This window comes from Oreochromis niloticus, linkage group LG6, assembly GCF_001858045.2.
Source record: "Oreochromis niloticus isolate F11D_XX linkage group LG6, O_niloticus_UMD_NMBU, whole genome shotgun sequence".
Taxonomy (NCBI): domain Eukaryota; kingdom Metazoa; phylum Chordata; class Actinopteri; order Cichliformes; family Cichlidae; genus Oreochromis; species Oreochromis niloticus.
Genome location: NC_031971.2, coordinates 11,870,035 through 11,887,922, shown reverse-complemented (window position 1 = coordinate 11,887,922; position 17,888 = coordinate 11,870,035). Strand labels below are relative to the sequence as shown.

Sequence of the window (17,888 nt, the reverse complement as noted above, 5' to 3'; positions counted from 1 at the left end):
TTGTTGCCGAGGTGACATCAACATAGCCATAGCAATGAGTATTGACGCGTGAAATCCACCTGTCTGGTATAGCAGTAATTACTTATCTGTCTTGGGAAGACTGGGAGTGGGGATGCAGTGAGAGACAGGCAGATGCTGTCAGAGAAGGAGGAAAATTGGTGTGCAAATGGAAATGAGGGATAATTTTACAGACGAGAGCAAGATCAGAGGGAAAAAAAAACTATGAGACAGATGGAATAGAAATGCGTAAGAGGTAAAAAGATCAGGACGTTGTGAAACAGAAAATAAGTTAGTGGGCTAATGGTGTGTAAAGGATATATCTGTTTGTCTTGATGTCTGTGTCAAAAAAGATAGCAGCCCACTATAATACAGTCTTCAGGATTTATCTGCAGGCAAAAGGTTTCTGCCAGGCACACGGCCAAAGGTGGTCTGATGATAGTACACCAGGATCATTTTCTTTGTGTCCCAGGCGGAGCTGGAGCTGGAGTCTTTAAAGAAGCAGCAGGCCTCTGCTACTGACAGCAACTCTTTACTGACCAAAGAAGAGGTCACCATTCTCAGGTGGGTTGACCTCAACTTGTTGCAATGAAAAATTCGTGACCATACATATAAAGGATTAAATCACTAATGCTTCACATGCATGCCTGAGCAGAGCTATACGCCTAAGATTAACCTGTTCACTCAGTGACATACATGGTCACATCTTTGCATGTTAGGCGCTATTAAACAGTGTATGTGCATGCATTGTTTTTTTTCTCAGACAGAAAATTGAAGATTTAGAGAGAGAGCGGCAACGTTTGGAGGAGCAGAATAACATTCTGGAGATGAGACTGGAGAGACACAACCTACAGGTAGGCGCTTAAAGTTCCCTCCAACTGTTTTCTGTGATGGATTTACTCGTCTGGCACAAAGGAACCAATTTAATAACCCCAAGGGCAGCAGACGAGCCCGCATGACACTACAGATTGATTCACACAAACGTTTCACATATCTGACAGTTTTTCAAGCATAATTGGACCCAGGTGTGACTTGAGCAGCATCCAATGGAAAAATCGCACAACCTGTGGCTGATTTGAAATCCTTCCTTTGTTGGTGGAAGGGATTACAATACACAGAGCATTTCGTGGACCTCCCTAGTGTTAGCTGGGAATGACACTGGCTAAAATTAAATTGGTAGACAACATTTGTGAAACATAAACACACACACACACACGACTGCGTGCATCTAATCCAGCTGCTTTCATCTTCCAAAGTTATTTAACTCTCTTCTCCTGTTTTTTCTTTTAAAATGGTGTGTGTGTGTGTGTGTGTGTGTGTGTGTGTGTGTGTGTGTGTGTGTGTGTGTGTGTGTGTGTGTGTTTCATCTCAGTCAGCTTCTCTAACTCCCCTGACTCATACTGTGCCAAACTAAGCCAACAGGGCACTTTAATGAAACGTGTGTGGGCAAGCGTGTTGGTTCCATTTAGCAGTGGGGTGAATGAAATCCATGTTTTTTCAAGCATGACCACCACCTTTAAGGCAATTGACGTGTGGGTGTGTGTGTGTGTGTTTCAAGGTTACACAGTCAATGGATCAGGTCAGTTCTTAGGAGCTAATTTTTATGACTCTTTCATGGTCTAATGCACACCAAGAGACCTCTACATCAGACTGACTGAGGGGATGAGTGACTGAATGGAGAACTATTTGAAAGAAGAAGTGAATAGCTGAATAAGGATGAGTTAACAGAATTGATTGCTCAAATAAACTGACGTTGCATTTTTTTTATTAGTATTATATCAACTTCCATATAAGATTTTCGTAGCCAGTCCCATTATTAGTGCCTTTATATTTAAATTGTACTGACATATACAGGTGTCGATCACTTGGATGACCAGTGCAGTGAGATCGCTTTTGTGGACTGAGCAATTTAGCTAACAAACTAGTGGCTGTACCATTAAAGATCTTGAAACCAGGTTAGTGATCAATGAACACCTAAAATGAACTCTGAATAGATCAGTAGAAGTTAAAACAGAATGAATGTGATGTTTTATCTTAAAGTTTGTTAAAAACTAAGCAACAACTTTTTAAACTAGGAATCACATGACAATGTAAAAGCAGATATAATCCTTCTAAAAATTACCAGACAAAGAGATTCTGATTTTAGAAGTGTTATCGACAGAGTTATTATAGTCACTATCCTTCTCACTATCACCAAGTGCTTGCTCATAGGGGGTTGTTTGAATGTTGGGGTTTTCTGTGTATTATTGTAGGGTCTCTACCGTATTTATGTACTTATTTTTTTAAACGTGTATTTTTTTTCTTTACTTTGATAATCAAGATTAAATGATACTGGGTTATTTTAGTCAGAATTGATGTCAGAGTTATTTAACATAGTTACTTATTAAATTTAGAAACATAATGCAAACTGGGGAAGAAATACCAACAAAAAATGTTCTTCTGGAGGTAAATAAATGGGAAAGAAAATCAGGTGGAAGTGTTTGACACAGTGTTGTGTGGTTGGCAGTTGGGCTCAGACTAGAGGGTGTTTTTGACTGTGAAGTCAGTGTTGCTAGGCAAACACTCCAAGCTGCACACAGATCAGACAAGAGGCCCTAGTGACAGAGGACTTGCACAAACTGGAAGACTTGCATTCAAACATCAGGGAGCGTGATAGAGTGTTGCATCCATTTAAAGCTATATATTGCACCAAAAATACAGAAGCATCGATCAGAGTTGATAAATATTGGTCAGTATCAATGCTGATATCGATAGATGTTAATTTATCACAAAGTAGGCTTATTGTTTGCAGTTAAACACCTATTACACAGGCAAATAGAATCCAGTTCTGTCCTCTCTGGACAGTGGAGACTTCAAATGACACATACATCCAGCCCGGTTTCATTAAACCTAAAGTTAAATTGTAACACTTGAAAACACTTCTGTTTTCTCTCTTTAGACGTGCTGTTTGATTGGCTTTAAGAAAAGTACAGAAGGGTGTGCATGTACTTGCACAAGTACTGGTTAAATTATCAACAGCAATCTAAAGTGGGACAGATTTTATTTTTAAAAACAATATTGATTTCATGCATTTATGAGAGCACAAGCTAAAAATCTTCTTGATTGATCAGTTACTTGTTGTTTACTTGTTAACATCAATTTGCAGGATCATCACCCAATGGGGCAGCTGTAATTGGCCTTCAAAATCCTGTTTTTGCAAGAACTGTAGTACATTCCATATCATTTAGGTTTTAATAACTGTTTCAGTTTAACGGCCAAGGTTAGCCATTTGCTGATGCTGGTATTTGTAATGGCCGATAAATGAAAATTAAAACAGTTAAGGAGAGAAACACTTTTCATTGATGTCGGGAGTGTTGATGTTGCATAGAAAGTTAAAGAAGTCCACTCGATATTTGGTTTTTTTGGACTAGAGCGCGTTTGCTGTCGCATTTTATTTGTAGTGTGAACAAGCAGACAAAAAAATCGGATTTGATAAAAAAATCGGAATTGAGCATTAAGACCTGCAGTGTGAACGTAGCCTTAGATTACCACGACCTGGATGACTGAGAACCTACACAGACTTGATGTTGCATAGTTTGTCCACCAGAGGGAACTCTGCAGTATCTTTGGTGGTAGAGAGCAGAGTCAGGCAGAACTTACACAACTGTTTAAACAACCGAGAACAAATGTTATGGAAATCTGTTTGTTTTGTGCGCCTGAAAAAAGGAAAAAAATTGCTGATATCACATTGTATTTTTTTTTAATTTATTTTTTGGCATATTTTCAACAAACTCAAGCAGCTTGTGTTCCATAGGGATGCATACATACTTGGCAATGAGGGTGGATGTTATAGCCTTGGAATTAAACCATAATATTTCAAGAATATTTGCAATAATGATATCTATGACAATATAGCTAAAAGTCCCAAGCAACATTTTATCAGTGATTGCAGCTTGCAGGCAGCAGCATTTATTAGTGCAAACAAAATGAAGGGTATTTTCCATCCTTCTTTTCCAATGAGCTGCTGTCACTGATGACAGACTACATACTTCAAAGTGTGAATCTATTGCCACAAGGTGCCAGGAGCAGCAGCATTATTGTACAATAGTAGTGACACAGTATTGTTTTTTTATTTTATTTAACCTTTATTTAACCAGGAATGTCCCATTGAGATTAAAAACCTCTTTTTCAAGGGAGTCCTGGCCAAGAGGCAGCACATTTCCAAACAAATACATACAAACAAACAAGATTAAAAATTACACAAAACAATTACACATTATTGAGGCAGTCTGTAGGCCTTTGAGTTTAGTTTTAAAAACATTTAAAGACAACAATTCAGTCAGTTTCCAGTCTTTCTGTAACAGGTTCCATGAAAAAGGCGCAGAGTGGACAAAGGCTTTCTTACCCAACTCTGTGCGGACAAGGGGAACAGACAGCAGCAGCTGATCATTTGAACGCAAGGAGTAAGAACCACTATTTGTCCTTGTGACCAAAGTACAAATATAAGGAGGCAACAATCCAAGAATAGCTTTGTAAATAAAAGTGTACCAATGCCCCTGTCTTCTAATGGCCAAAGAAGGCCAATTTACTCTTAAGTACAAGTCACAATGATGGGTCAGATATCTACAATTGGTGATAAACCTCAAGGAAGCATGATACATCGTGTCCAACATTAGAAGACATGAAGAAGAAGCATTCATATACAGAATGTCACCATAATCTAACACAGATAAAAAGGTTGCAGTGACAAGACGTTTTTTTACTGCAAAAGAAAAACACTGTTTATTACGGAAAAAAAAACAAAGTTTCAGCCTCAGTTTCTTTACAAGTCTCTCTATATGTGGTTTAAAGGTAAAGGAGTCATCTATCCAGACACCAAGGTATTTATATTCATGAACTATCTCTATGACATTTCCTTCAAGGGTGGACACCACTGGAATAGGCTCTGGGACCTTCTTTGACTTAGAAAACAACATTAGCTTAGTCTTGTCAGCATTGAGAACTAATTTTAGCTGGATAAGTGAATGCTGGAAAGCAACAAAGGCTTTCTGTAAGGTTTCAATGGCCTGAGTAAGAGATGATCCATAGCAGTAAATAACTGTATCGTCAGCATAAAAATGCAAATTTGTGTCTGAGACATTTTGACCCAAGTCATTGATATATAAAAGAAACAAAAGGGGACCCAAAACTGAGCCCTGTGGCACCCCCTTGTGGACAGCAACAAATTTAGAACAAAGACCTTCAAGTTTAATGCACTGGGTTCTATTATTCAAATAATTTGAGAACCACGCTATTGCATGTTCTGACAATCCAAGGCTGAGCAGTCTGTTTTTTAGGACAGCATGATCAACAGTGTCAAAAGCTTTTGAGAGGTCAATAAAGAGTGACGCACAGTACAATTTCTTATCAAGTGCCATAATAATATCATTTATCACTTTCATAGTGGCAGTGTTAGTACTGTGTTTTTTCCTGAAGCCTGACTGAAATTTAGAGACAATATCATTAGAGTACAAAAACTCCTTCAACTGGTCACAAACTAGCGATTCCATGATTTTGGATAAAACACACAAATTTGATATTGGCCTATAATTAGTCAACACCGATGGATCACCTCCTTTCAATAAAGGCAAGACAAAAGCTGATTTCCAAACCGATGGAATTTCTTTGGTTTTAATTGACAAATTAAATAAAATTGAAAGTGGTTCTGCAAGATAATCCGCTGCCAGCTTCAAAAAATAAGGTTCCATCAAGTCTGGACCAGGAGGTTTTCTGTTGTATCCAGTGACACAGCATCAGTCAAATGTAAGCACAGAAGTAGCCAAGGTAATGTTTTCTCTGAAAACGAAGTAAAAGTATAACAGAACTGCATAACACGGCTTAACCTTGTAACTTTTTGGGAGCTGCACTATATTGTTACAGAATGAACTTTAAATTAGAAAATAATTGCTAGCTGGGATGTTGCATTTTGGGATGAGCTTTTTAATTAGTTGTTTAAAGCCCTTCTTTTCCACAGTTTGGACTGGCATCATATCATTGACTAAACAATGTAAAATGCATTAGTAACCTCCACCCACTGTTTGCTGTTTCTGTCATATGGAGTGCAACTAGCAAATGCTTCAGCGATGGTTAGTTGAGTCATTTGTTTACATTTGGATCACACATCCCCGGGTGCTAATATCTCTTCCTGGTGTGCGTTCACAGCCTGGTTGTACTTGACATGCATTTTGACTTAAGTAAAATGTGTTGTTTATACCTTTTAGCAAAAACAGTTTGGGGTTTTTGTTTTTTTTATGTGCATATTGTGCAAGTATTGTGCTTTGGCGGAGGTTGCTTAAGTACAGTGCTGTGTGAAGGTTTTCAGGTACCCTTAATTCTTTTCATATTTTGCTTGGAAAAATGGGAAATGGGTGCAGTGATTAATTTGCAATTAATTTGCTTTATCAAAACCTGACAGTACTTTTCTGCATTCAGGTCAGTTCTTGTGTAATTTGGCTGACGTCAGCCTTCTGTGGTTGCTGGTCTTACTAACTAATGATTTCTCTCACTGATAAAAGAGCCACCTTTAACAGAACACACTGGGAGAATCAGAACTGCTATGCTTTCATCTTTTTATTTTTGAACTGCATTCATTATTGATGACGGCAAAAATATAAACTGATTACGTTATGTGCACCAGTTTTTCCCCCAAACATGCTGGATCATTCATAACAGTGACTGTAGAGGCTGTATGATTTTTAGATAACCATTTGATTTGGAAATGCAGAGGGGCAAAACATAAACTTGTTTACTATTTTATATTTCAGTTTAAAAAGAATGTGCTGGTTATTATTTCATTGACTTTCTTAAGCCTTATGTTAGTAACAGTAGTAGCTCTGAAATGTTCTAACAAAACCATCTCCAAGAAACTTCAATGTTCAGTACAGTTTTATTTTTAACATTAATGTTTTTCCAGAGAAGCTTTTAGAGTCCATGAAGGACTTTTTCACCCTGTGTGTTCTGTCTTATCTCAAGTTGGCCCTTTTGTGGTTTCAGGTCTTATTCTTAATGGGGAAAAATGATGTTCATTACCATGTAATTTTAATTTAGTTAATGACAACAACAAAAAGATCTGTGGTCTGTAATATGAGTCTGTTCCTTAGAGTTTCCCCTCACTTGTTTGTGTGCTAATGTTTGTTCTTCTCTCTCTTTTTCTTTTTTTTTCTTTATTTTTCTTTTTAATTGATGCATTGCAGATCATGGCAGTCGTAATGGTAGATTTGACAGGGTTGTACTTTATGCTTTGCTCTCATGCTAGTGTCTAAACAGAAATAATTGTTGCTGTTGCATGAGGTTGCATCAACATAGTCTCTCTGTTGTGCATATGCTTACATCAGTGAGTCTAGTTGTACAATACACAGCCACAGAAACATTATGTTTAGTTGTATTGTGTTTGTTTTGGGTTTTTTTTAAAAAAAATTTTTTTTTGCAGGTGCATTATTAGCAATGCCTTTTTATTTATTAATTTAAACTGAATATAGGGTCTTACAGTGATGTTTTCATAATCTTTGACAGATGGACATGTAAAATAAATCACAATATTAAATCAGGAAATCTATTTAAAAATGCCTTTGGCACCTTTGTAAGACTTTTGCAACTAATTTTCTTCATATTCTTTATGAATATGAAGACCAGGAGATGTTCAGGTCGTCTCCCACTGGGAGGAGGTAACTGTGCAGACACACACTAAAGAGATCTCTTGAGAGCTTCTTGGAAGTGGCTGTTTAGACTCCTGCCCCCAGGAGGGAGGGATGGATGGAATTTTGAGATGTCAGCTATCAGACATTTCCCTGTTTTCCCAATGCCCAGAGAGGTTTCATCCAACTGCTTCAGCTTCTTCCCATAGTCCAAAGACATTGTCGAGATTGTGATTCTTTACTGGAAATTGATGTGATATAAATAGTATTTAGGATAAAAGACTGTAAGAATGTATGGTTAAGTGTGTTCTTATAGTCTAAAGTGCTTTGAGTGGTCACCAAGATGAGAAAAGTGCTACATAAATGAATTATAGCCATTTCCTGTTATCAATAACTTAAATAGATTTGACCAAGAAATTCAAGAAAAGCCATCAATGTTCAGTTTTTTAAGTAACAAAATAAATGAGAGCTGCAAGACACAAGAGTGGTCATGCAAAGACTTGGTTTGTACATATGGCAGAAGAGACGATGACATTGTGCATTCTAGTTATTCCTGACAGCATCATTTGTACCGATCTAGTCTACATGTGGGAGGTTTGATACTGAGGAGGAGCCCATAAAGCTTGGTCTTCCATGTGACATGGTACTGCTCTGCAGACCTTCATGCTTTGTAGGCATGGCCCTCATCTCCTCTTGCTCATCCATGAATCCCTAAGGCCTGGGTCCCTATGGCATTGCCTGACAGTCATTCCTATATTAATATTACATAGAAAAATGCTGTGGGCCTGTGCACAGACCTATTTGTATTTTCTGGTGTGTGGATTTTTTTTTTTTGTTTTGTTTTGTTTTGTTTTTTTCTTTTTAGACCTGCTCAAAGCCAGCTGAAGATATAGATGTGAGGGTGCTCTCAAGGATACACACTTGATATGTTATGACACAAGAACCAAGGAATCTGAATCAGTATAAAATATGGATGTAGGGCCCTGATGGGGAAAAAGGACATGTAAGTGCCTTAAACCTGTGTTATTTTGCAACCAAGATGGGACCGTGTAAACGCTCATCTTGGGGCTTCAGAATAGGGCTGCTCGATTATGGCAAAAATGATAATCACGATTATTTTCACTGAAATTGAGATCTCAATTATTTGACGATATTTATTTAACAATAACAATGTATTGAATAATGGCTTTAAAGATGTCAAAAAATAATATAAAATAGTGTGCAAATACTGATAACAGTGCAAATGTTTGCAATATAAAAAATAAATGGAAAATATAAACATCTATGTTTAGTGAACTTCAAAATACTGCATAATACTGGTTGTTCACTGTGTTAATTGAGCAGTGGTCTTTGGCGAGGAAAACGTTACCGTGTTTGTTATCTCCTTGTGTCTCTGGGAGCTGGTGGGATATTTAGTCGCGTTGTACAGGGTAGCGTGAATGGAGGTCTGTGAGGATGAAGCAGGTGTTGTCGAGAGTTTTTCTCTATGTTCCTTCATTGTTTGATCGTATGTCACTTTGTGAGCGGTCTTCAAATGATTGAATAAATTTGTAGTGTTGCTCTGTGGTGCAGCTACGACACCGTAGCAAAGTTTCCACACTATGTCTACTTGATCCCCGTCCGACTCTGCGAACCCGTAATGTTTCCACACCACTGAAGTCGTTTTACCTCTCTTTTCAACCAACGGCATTCTTTCTTCAGCAGCCATTATCCTCTCCTCTCCAAATAACTTCTGCTTAGCTTTCCGAGCTTTCCGAGCTTCCCTCGGGTCCTCTTAATTGTTGTGACGCGTGTTCGAAACGCAGAGAGGTGCGCTCGATTTGCCACACGGAGCAGCGCGAGAGGAGGAGCTAATAATCGGCTCAGTCATTTTTAATGATCGTTGAAAGCCCAGATCGTAATCACGATTAAAATTCGATTAATTGAGCAGCCCTACTTCAGAATAGGACTTTAAAAAGCAAGGGGTGACGTCACAGTATTTACTTTCATATTCTACACTGTCTGTGGTTACCTCATGGACACCTGTGGTTCCTAGAGCTCTTCATCTGCAGCTTCCTGGCTCTTCAGAACGACATAGAATCTGCTCTTTGTCCTTTTCATGTGTCTAACCGTAACTTAGAGGGTAGGGTTTTATTAAAGAATACCAGATTGTCCAAGCCTTACAATGGTAAGCCCGTTACCAGTCAAAACATTCTTAGCGGAGACTATGACTTTACTTCTAACTCTGTCTTGAGCTTTCAGGCTCCACTTCATGTCTGCTTTCCAGCAGGGAGCCAATTTCAAGTCACTATCAGGACATCTGTGCTGCAGATAGCTCGTCATCCACACATTTTACCCATTCAGGAATAACCATTGGAGTGGAACCTCCACATAGATGCAGCCCTAGTTCCCTTGTTGCCTTTGAGACTGGGATATAGTACCTATTCAGCAACTGCTCTGAGTTTATCATAGCCTGCCTGTATCACAGGAGGCCACACTAGGGTTTCTGCTTGCTGTGCTTGTTTTCCAGTTGACATCACACTGTTGCCCCATAGAAGCAGCAAGCCTATTGTGTTTATTCTCAAGTTACATGCTTGTGCACTTTGTTTTACTTAAAACCAAAGCTGTCCACACATTGGGCAGAGGTCAGTGTAGTGTTAATGAAATTTAGTTTGCGGTGGCCCATGTGACTGAATGAGCCACACGGGCCGGTAAGCTGTTGGTTGACCGTTCAATCTACGTTCTTACTCTCACCTGTGGTCACAAGCTCTTGGTAGTAACTGGAAAAATGAGAATGTTGATGTGTCTGAGTTGAGTCATTACTTGCACAGTGAAAGAGGCTGGTTGAGGTAGTTTCGGCATCTGACCAGGAGATGTTCAGGGCATCTCCCACTGGGAGGAGGTCACTGGACAGACATACACTAAAGAGATCTCTTGAGAGCTTCTTGGAAGTGGCTGCTTAGACTCCTGCCCCCAGGAGGGAGGGAGGGAGGGATGGATGGAATTTTGAGATGTCAGCTATCAGACAAAGTGACTTGCATCTTTTAATAGTGATTGTCCCAACAGTGGTCACTGAAGAATTAGAGAGGCAAACATGGGACACAAAAGTTTCCAATTCTTCTGTTAAATCGCCAAATCTCCAAACTATCCTGGGTGGGGTAGTAGTCGTGTGTACTGGTGCTTTGAATAAGGCACTAGTCCACTGGCAAGCAGGTCTGAGAGTGGATGGTACCGGGCAGCTTCTAGGTGTGAATGGTGGGTAATGAGTATTAACATTTTCCTCTCACTAAAATCACACTAAAATAAAAGTAAAAAGAATAGAAATGGATAACTGAAAACTGTTTTTCTGCTGTTCCGTTTGTTCAAAACATGTCTGGCTTTCAAAAGCAGCACTCTACAGAGACCGCTCTCCTAAGAGTCTATAATGATCTATTAATGGCATCTGACGCAGGGAATTGTTCTGTGATCATCTTGCTTGATCTTAGTGCAGCCTTTGACACCATCGATCACAAAATCCTACTTAACAGGCTCAAGGTTTTGGCTGGTGTATCTGGCTCTGCCCTAGACTGGTTTTCTTCCTACTTATCAGACAGGACCTTTTCTGTTAGGACTGATAGGTTCACCTCTGACATTGCTGCCCTGACCTGTGGTGTCCCACAGGGTTCAGTTTTAGGTCCATTACTATTTTCTTTTTATATGCTTCCTTTAGCTGGTATCATTCAATCTTTTAGCGACCTGTCTTATCATTTTTATGCTGATGACATTCAGCTCCATATGTCCTTTAAGCCTCATCAGCTGGATAGGCTGTCCACCCTAGTCCAGTGCTTAACCCAGGTTTCTGATTGGCTTTCAAGCAACTACCTTGTTCTAAATACTAACAAAACCGAGACCATGATCATAGCTCCTCCTGAGCTACATTCTAAAATCAGTCAGGTTCTTGCCTCCTTCTGTCCATCTGTCAAGTCAAATATTCGAAATCTCGGAGTAATATTTGACTCTTCTCTGGGCCTCGACTCTCATGTAAAATCTTTCTCTCGTTCCTGTTTCTATCATTTAAGAAACATATCTAAACTGCGACATATGGTTTCTTCAGCTGAACTGCAAAAACTAATTCATGCATTTGTGTCATCACGCCTAGATTATTGTAATTCCCTGTTTACTAGCTTGGATAAATCATCTCTCTCTCGCCTTCAGGCAATACAAAACGCAGCAGCCAGACTATTAACTCGTTCTACCAAACGTGTTCACATCACTCCCATCTTATATTCTTTACATTGGCTCCCAATAGAGTTTAGAATTCGCTTTAAAATTCTTGTTTTAACATATAGAGCACTAAATGGCCAGGCCCCAGATTATCTATCCAAGCTTCTTATAAAATACACTGCTGCTCGTCATCTCCGCTCACAGACTCAAAGTCTCTTAGTTGTTCCCCGTACACGACTGAAGACAAAAGGGGACAGAGCCTTTCAGTCTGTTGCACCAAGGCTGTGGAACAGTTTACCACTACAGTTACGTTTGCTTGACTCTGTGGATTGTTTTAAAAAACAGTTAAAAACTTTTCTGTTTAAACAAGCCTTTTGTTGACCTCTTCATATTTTATATTTTTTACATTATTTACATTTGATCTTTTATATTGTGTACATTGTCTATCGATTTTATTGTTTATTTTAATATTTATGTACAGCGCTTTGTGATTGTCTATCTGCGAAAAGCGCTTAATAAATAAAGTTTACTTACTTACTTACTTACTTACTTACTTACTTACTTACTTAAAATTATTTCAAATAAAGTCTTGTTCCACTCTTGGTTGATGGGGTGAGTGTACATCACAGTTCAGTTTGATCTGGTCCTTAAAATGCATCTGATCTTCTGGACAGAGCCTTTAGCCTGCCAATATCTAGACAGCAGCTTCAATCTATTTTTTGATAATGTCACTCAGTGGAAGAAGCCCGCCTCGCCAGCATCTCTGCTGTCTCTCCATTCAACCTCACTTTATTGGTTCATGTGGTTTAAGGTTGATAGTACCCTCCACTCTCAAATTCATACACACTCACCATTAATGTGTCACCTGTTCCATCAGTGACTCATGTGTCCCCTGTGGTTGGTGCTGTGTTGAGTATATAAGTGGATGTTTCAGCGCAATTTGTTCTGCATGTGTTAAAAAACAGAGAGTGTTCTTTGGACTTCAACCTCCCCCCAAAACTCGTATTCTTGTCTTGTTCTCTTATTCATTCTTTCTTCCTCATACATTTGATCTTTCTCCGGTGCTCCCTCTCTCCCTGCCTTTTGCTCTTTTTTTTTTCTTTTTTTTTAACAGACTGCACTCTGGTATTAGATGTGTTGTTATTGTTGTTCTATGAATAAGAGATATGTAGCCTCGAGCACTTAGAATGGCATTCCACCTTGCTGCACTGTAAATTCTGTGTGGAAGAACAGGCTCTATAATATGCATGTAAATACGTCTGCGCACACACACACACTCTAACAAAATAGGCCATCTGAAGAACTGTAATATTAAGAAGCTCGCTTTGAAAACTCAGGCAATTTGGCTGTTTTCTGTTTTTGTAGCAATGAACGTAATTATAATTTTTAATGAAATGGTGTACCACTTATTTTTTTTTTTCGTACTGAATGCAGACATGGATGCAGAATAAAGTGTAATATTACCTTTGCTCATTTTGGAGATGATTGTCCTTTTTTTTTTTATAGCAGTGGATCATACTCACTGTATTACTTTTGTTATGAAATGTGAAGATGGCAAATAGTTTCAGACAAGCAAATGGATGCCTTTTTAAAGACTATTCCATGTTTTTTTCTTTTTTTTTTTTTTTTTTTTTTTTAATAATTTTCCCTTTATACAAAACAAAACAAAGATCAAAACAGAAACAATAAAAGAAAGAAAAAAACCCGCCCAAAACAAACAAAAAAAACAAAACAAAACAAACAAACCAAAAAAAAAAAAAAAACAACCTCAAAGCAGATCAAAGAAAAACCCCACAATGAGCAATCTGAGACATGTAGACGGGAAACTGATACAGTATATATAATTCGGTCTACCAATCATTTACATATATCTCCTGACAAACTCAACCCGCCAGTGAAGTGGGGTTGTGCCTATCAGTATGGTTTTCTTCAGATCATCAGGTAAGTAATCCAATAGCGGGCGCCATATATCCCAAAAAATATCATCATTGCCACTTAATTTTGCACTCAGTCTTTCCATTGGTAATACTCTAAAAATTTCTTTATACCACTGAGTTATTGTTGGTGGTTTTTCATTAATCCAATTAAAAAGAATACATTTTCTTGCCAAAAACAGTAGTTTGCATAGAAGTATATGCTTGTTTTTATCTGGAAATTTGTTCGAAATTGGCAGCCCCAATAGATACTGAGCTGGATCTCTTTGTATTCTGCTTTTAAATATCCCTTTTAGTTCTTTAGTTACACAGAGCCAGAATTTTGAGATTTTTGAGCAAGTCCAAAGACAGTGCACGTAGGACCCCGGCGCAGATTTACATTTAATACATTGTGCAGACCTGCTCGGATCAATTTTATTCAGAAAAATAGGTGTTCTATGCTGTCTATGTAAAATTTTATATTGAATTTCTTTAAATCTGTTACTAAGAAATAAAGAATGCACAGATTGTATGGACTCACTCCAGGCATGATCATCACACTGACACTGGAGGTCACCCTCCCAGCTCCTAATCAGTTTTCCAATATTGTGTTTATTATAACCTTGTAGTACATTATAAAACTGTCTTATAGTACTATTATCTGCACTTAAATGTAGGAAGAAATTTTCCATGGGTCCTAGTTGCATTGTATTATGCAAAGCATCATGACATGAAGTAATTAGGTGGCGAGCCTGTAAAAATGCAAAAAAATCCGTTTGATGTATAGTGTATTTCTTTTGGACCTGCTCAAAAGACATACAAACATTCCCATCAAACAGATCACCCACCACACGTATTCCTGCACCAAACCATCTCTGAAATACTGCACTTTCCATTCCCGGTGTGAAGTGCTGATTATTTAAAAAAGGTGTTATATAACTAAGTATAGGATTACTTTCAGTGTATTTACTCATATCACGCCATGTTTTTAAATAAGTATCAATCATTACTTTATTATGTTTTTTATTATATTTACTCACTAGTTCACTTAGAAGATTAAATGGCTGACATGTCCAGGCTTCAAGGGGATCATCTGTGTCTTTTAGATATGTGTGGATCCATTCATGTATAACTCTACTATGACATGACCAGTTATACAGCAAGATGTTGGGAAAGGCAAGACCCCCTTTATCTTTGGGGGTCTTGTTTTTTTCAATATAGGAAGAGAGTCAACCCAATTAAAAATAATTATGCCATTTGGCTTATTTTGAAAGCAATGTGCTTGAAAGGCAAAGAGAAATAACTTTCCTTTTGTTTCTTGTTTTGTTTAGTTTTGATTCTGTTGAGCAGTAAATTAAAATTTTGCCCTTCAGCTCAATCCAGACATCCTGAAAGTGAAATATGAATCCACAGCAAAATCCTTCTAAATTACTTTAGCTTGACCTAAATTTTTAAAGACGAAGATTTTTTATCTTTTATTTTTATTTTTATTTTTTGTTGCTTTTTAACAGCATGTAGCTTTTGACTGCGTTTTTCAAACTCTAATCTACATATCTGTCTCTTCCTTCCATTTTCTCTCGCTGGTTATCATAAGGCACATACAGATGCAGCTTTAAATAAACTCTCTGTAAACAGATGTAGAACTTCAAAAGACTGAAGTTGAAGAAAATGAAAGGGCACTTTGTTTGGCTGTGACTGTGTGTGTGTGCGCAGTGCTGTGGAAAAATACTTAATGTTAAGTACACACATCTACTGTTACTCAGAGAAATGTAATCGTTTTCTTCTAAAGTATATGAAAGAGTTATTTATGAGCTTTTCTGTACTCTTCATTCACTCTGGTCTTTCTCTATGCTGAAGGCAGTGGTACCCGGACACCGTTTGTTTTTTACCATGTTCTTTTATTTGTCCTTCACCGTTTCTCTTCCTCATATCTCCTTCCTTCTTTTCTGTCTTTTACTCTGTAGTTTATTTGGCAACCGTCGCTTGGAGGCATATAGAATCTAATTTAGCCAGTAATCAAGAGCTCAGATAGGGGTGTGTACATGTTGTGAGTGTTCCTGTTTGAGTGTGTCTCTCCTTATATTGGCATTAAGCAACTCTTCTCATTTAGCCAGACCTTGGAGAGTCAGAAGAAAACACTGGGGAAGAATACCTTCTCTTTAATGTGTCTGTTTGATATAAGTGAAAACATTATTTCCTTATAGGGAAAACTCACGTGAACGTCAAGAGCTTTCGATCACACTGTCGAATCTTTGTTTGTTTGTTTTTTTAATGCTAACCTCCTCTCCCAATCTGTAATGTGAGATCAGTTGTAACCATTTCTCTCCATGTATAGCAACTGAAATTGGTTATAAAGAGTTTGCAGGGTTTTTCCTCCATATGTTGGTCTCACGCCAAAGGAACATTACCAGGATTGTATAGTAAAAATGTGTTTAACTTCTTCAGTTAGGATTTTTGTGTTTCACTCAAGCATTAAATGCATATATTTGGCAATGGTAAGCAACATAACACAGCCTCACTACCTTAATTATACATGGACAAATTGTGGTTACTTGAGTAGCAACCCCATCTGAAAGGCTCATTTTGTGCCAGGAACTTGAGAGAAGTTCATTAGCAGTAACCTTTTTTAACAAAACATTTTCAAATCACATGACGGCGTCAGCATAGTGTTCAAAGACTTTGAAAGACTTTGACGTTCAAAGACTTTGGCTTCATAATGTTTTGGGGTGTTTCCAGGTGTTAGAACACAGTTTTACACTCATCGTAATTATAATGACCTGATCTCTTTTAATGTGTCTCCCATCCCAAAATGAGAGCAGAGTAAGAGTTTTTTAGTTAATACAGTTTTTAATATGATCAGTATTTAAAACTACGGTAGGATCATTATTGTATATTAAATATTTGGGACTTTTTGTCTTCTGTTTTGTTTGGCCTCTTTTGCAACTTGCTGTTTATTTTAATTTCTTATTGTTATTTACTTGTTGCTGTCAGTATTTTTGTTATCACAAAGAAGTTAATGATAGAAATGACTGATATTGTGGCTCAGCTAAATTAAGTCAATATTTGGTGTGGTAACTCTTTGGCATTAAAAGAGCTACTGCAGCAAGTTTTCTTTTGTCAAAGCTACAATTCTGATCACGACTGTGGAAGCACACCGGGTTCCTTAAAGGCAGTCATTTTTAAGGAATCCGATTTTTCATGGGTGCTGCTGCCTGCTCATCTAGGGCACTCATCAAACAGAGAAGAGACTCAGGCAGGGGAGTACAACTTTCCACTCTTTGGTCATTACACTGCTGCATTTGTCACAAGGCATTCTTATTTTTCAGGGGAAAAGCGGTCTGTAAAAGAATATGAAAAGTCACTAAATCTGACAGAGTTGTTGAGTTGGCAACAGCGAGGTGAACTGAAGCGTGATGATCACTGCTGTGAGTGAGAGGAATGTGAGGCGCCCTGGATGCCAAGATGAGATGGTGCATAAAAAATGTTCTGCTCTATAACTGATGGCTGTTTGATCTATGTCTCTGTGTCTCAGGGAGACTACGATCCAGTCAAAACCCGTGTTCTCCACCTCAAAGTGAACCCCACCGCCATTGCCAAACAAGAGCGCCAGCAGGAAGTGGAGGCTCTCCGGGAAGAAGTGACACGGCTCAGGGATCTTGTACGCTCTTTGCAGAGTGGAGGTGCTGTGGGGCATTCCCAGGATGACACGCACAACCCCAGCTTCAGCCTTAGTTTGGCTCCTTCAAAGGAAGTGTTGGGTAAGATGACACAGAAGTGTGACATCAGAATAAGAGTGAGCTATAATGTCATTCAACAGCAAACGGGGCTTAAAAAAGTAATAGGTAATATCTAGAAGTCAAAGGCAGCCAGTATGCCGTCATTAAGGGTGTTAAAAGACAATTACAGTAATCTGAGAGGAAATAAGAGCATGACTGATAGTTTGGGTGTCACTAGAACTCAATGTTATTCATATCCTCACAATATTCCTTAGGTGGTAGAATATATATATATTTTAAGATGAAATTGGAGTCAAAATGCAGATCCAGGTTTCGGATAGCTGATTTCAGATGAATGGATAAGGGACCAAGGGAGGGTTTGATCCATGGATGAAGCTTTTCTGATCCGATGACTAGATTTTCTCTTT

General features: G+C 38.3%; 1 protein-coding gene across 1 annotated transcript in view; it reads left to right on the top strand.

The window, feature by feature from the left end:
• mad1l1 (mitotic arrest deficient 1 like 1) overlaps positions 1-17,888 on the top strand; it is a 68,482-nt gene that overhangs the window by 19,321 nt on the left and 31,273 nt on the right. The window contains exons 14-16 of the mRNA XM_005462639.2: positions 470-561; positions 761-851; positions 17,277-17,502. Coding sequence (XP_005462696.1) covers positions 470-561; positions 761-851; positions 17,277-17,502 — 409 coding nt within the window. The remainder of the gene's footprint in view (positions 1-469; positions 562-760; positions 852-17,276; positions 17,503-17,888) is intronic.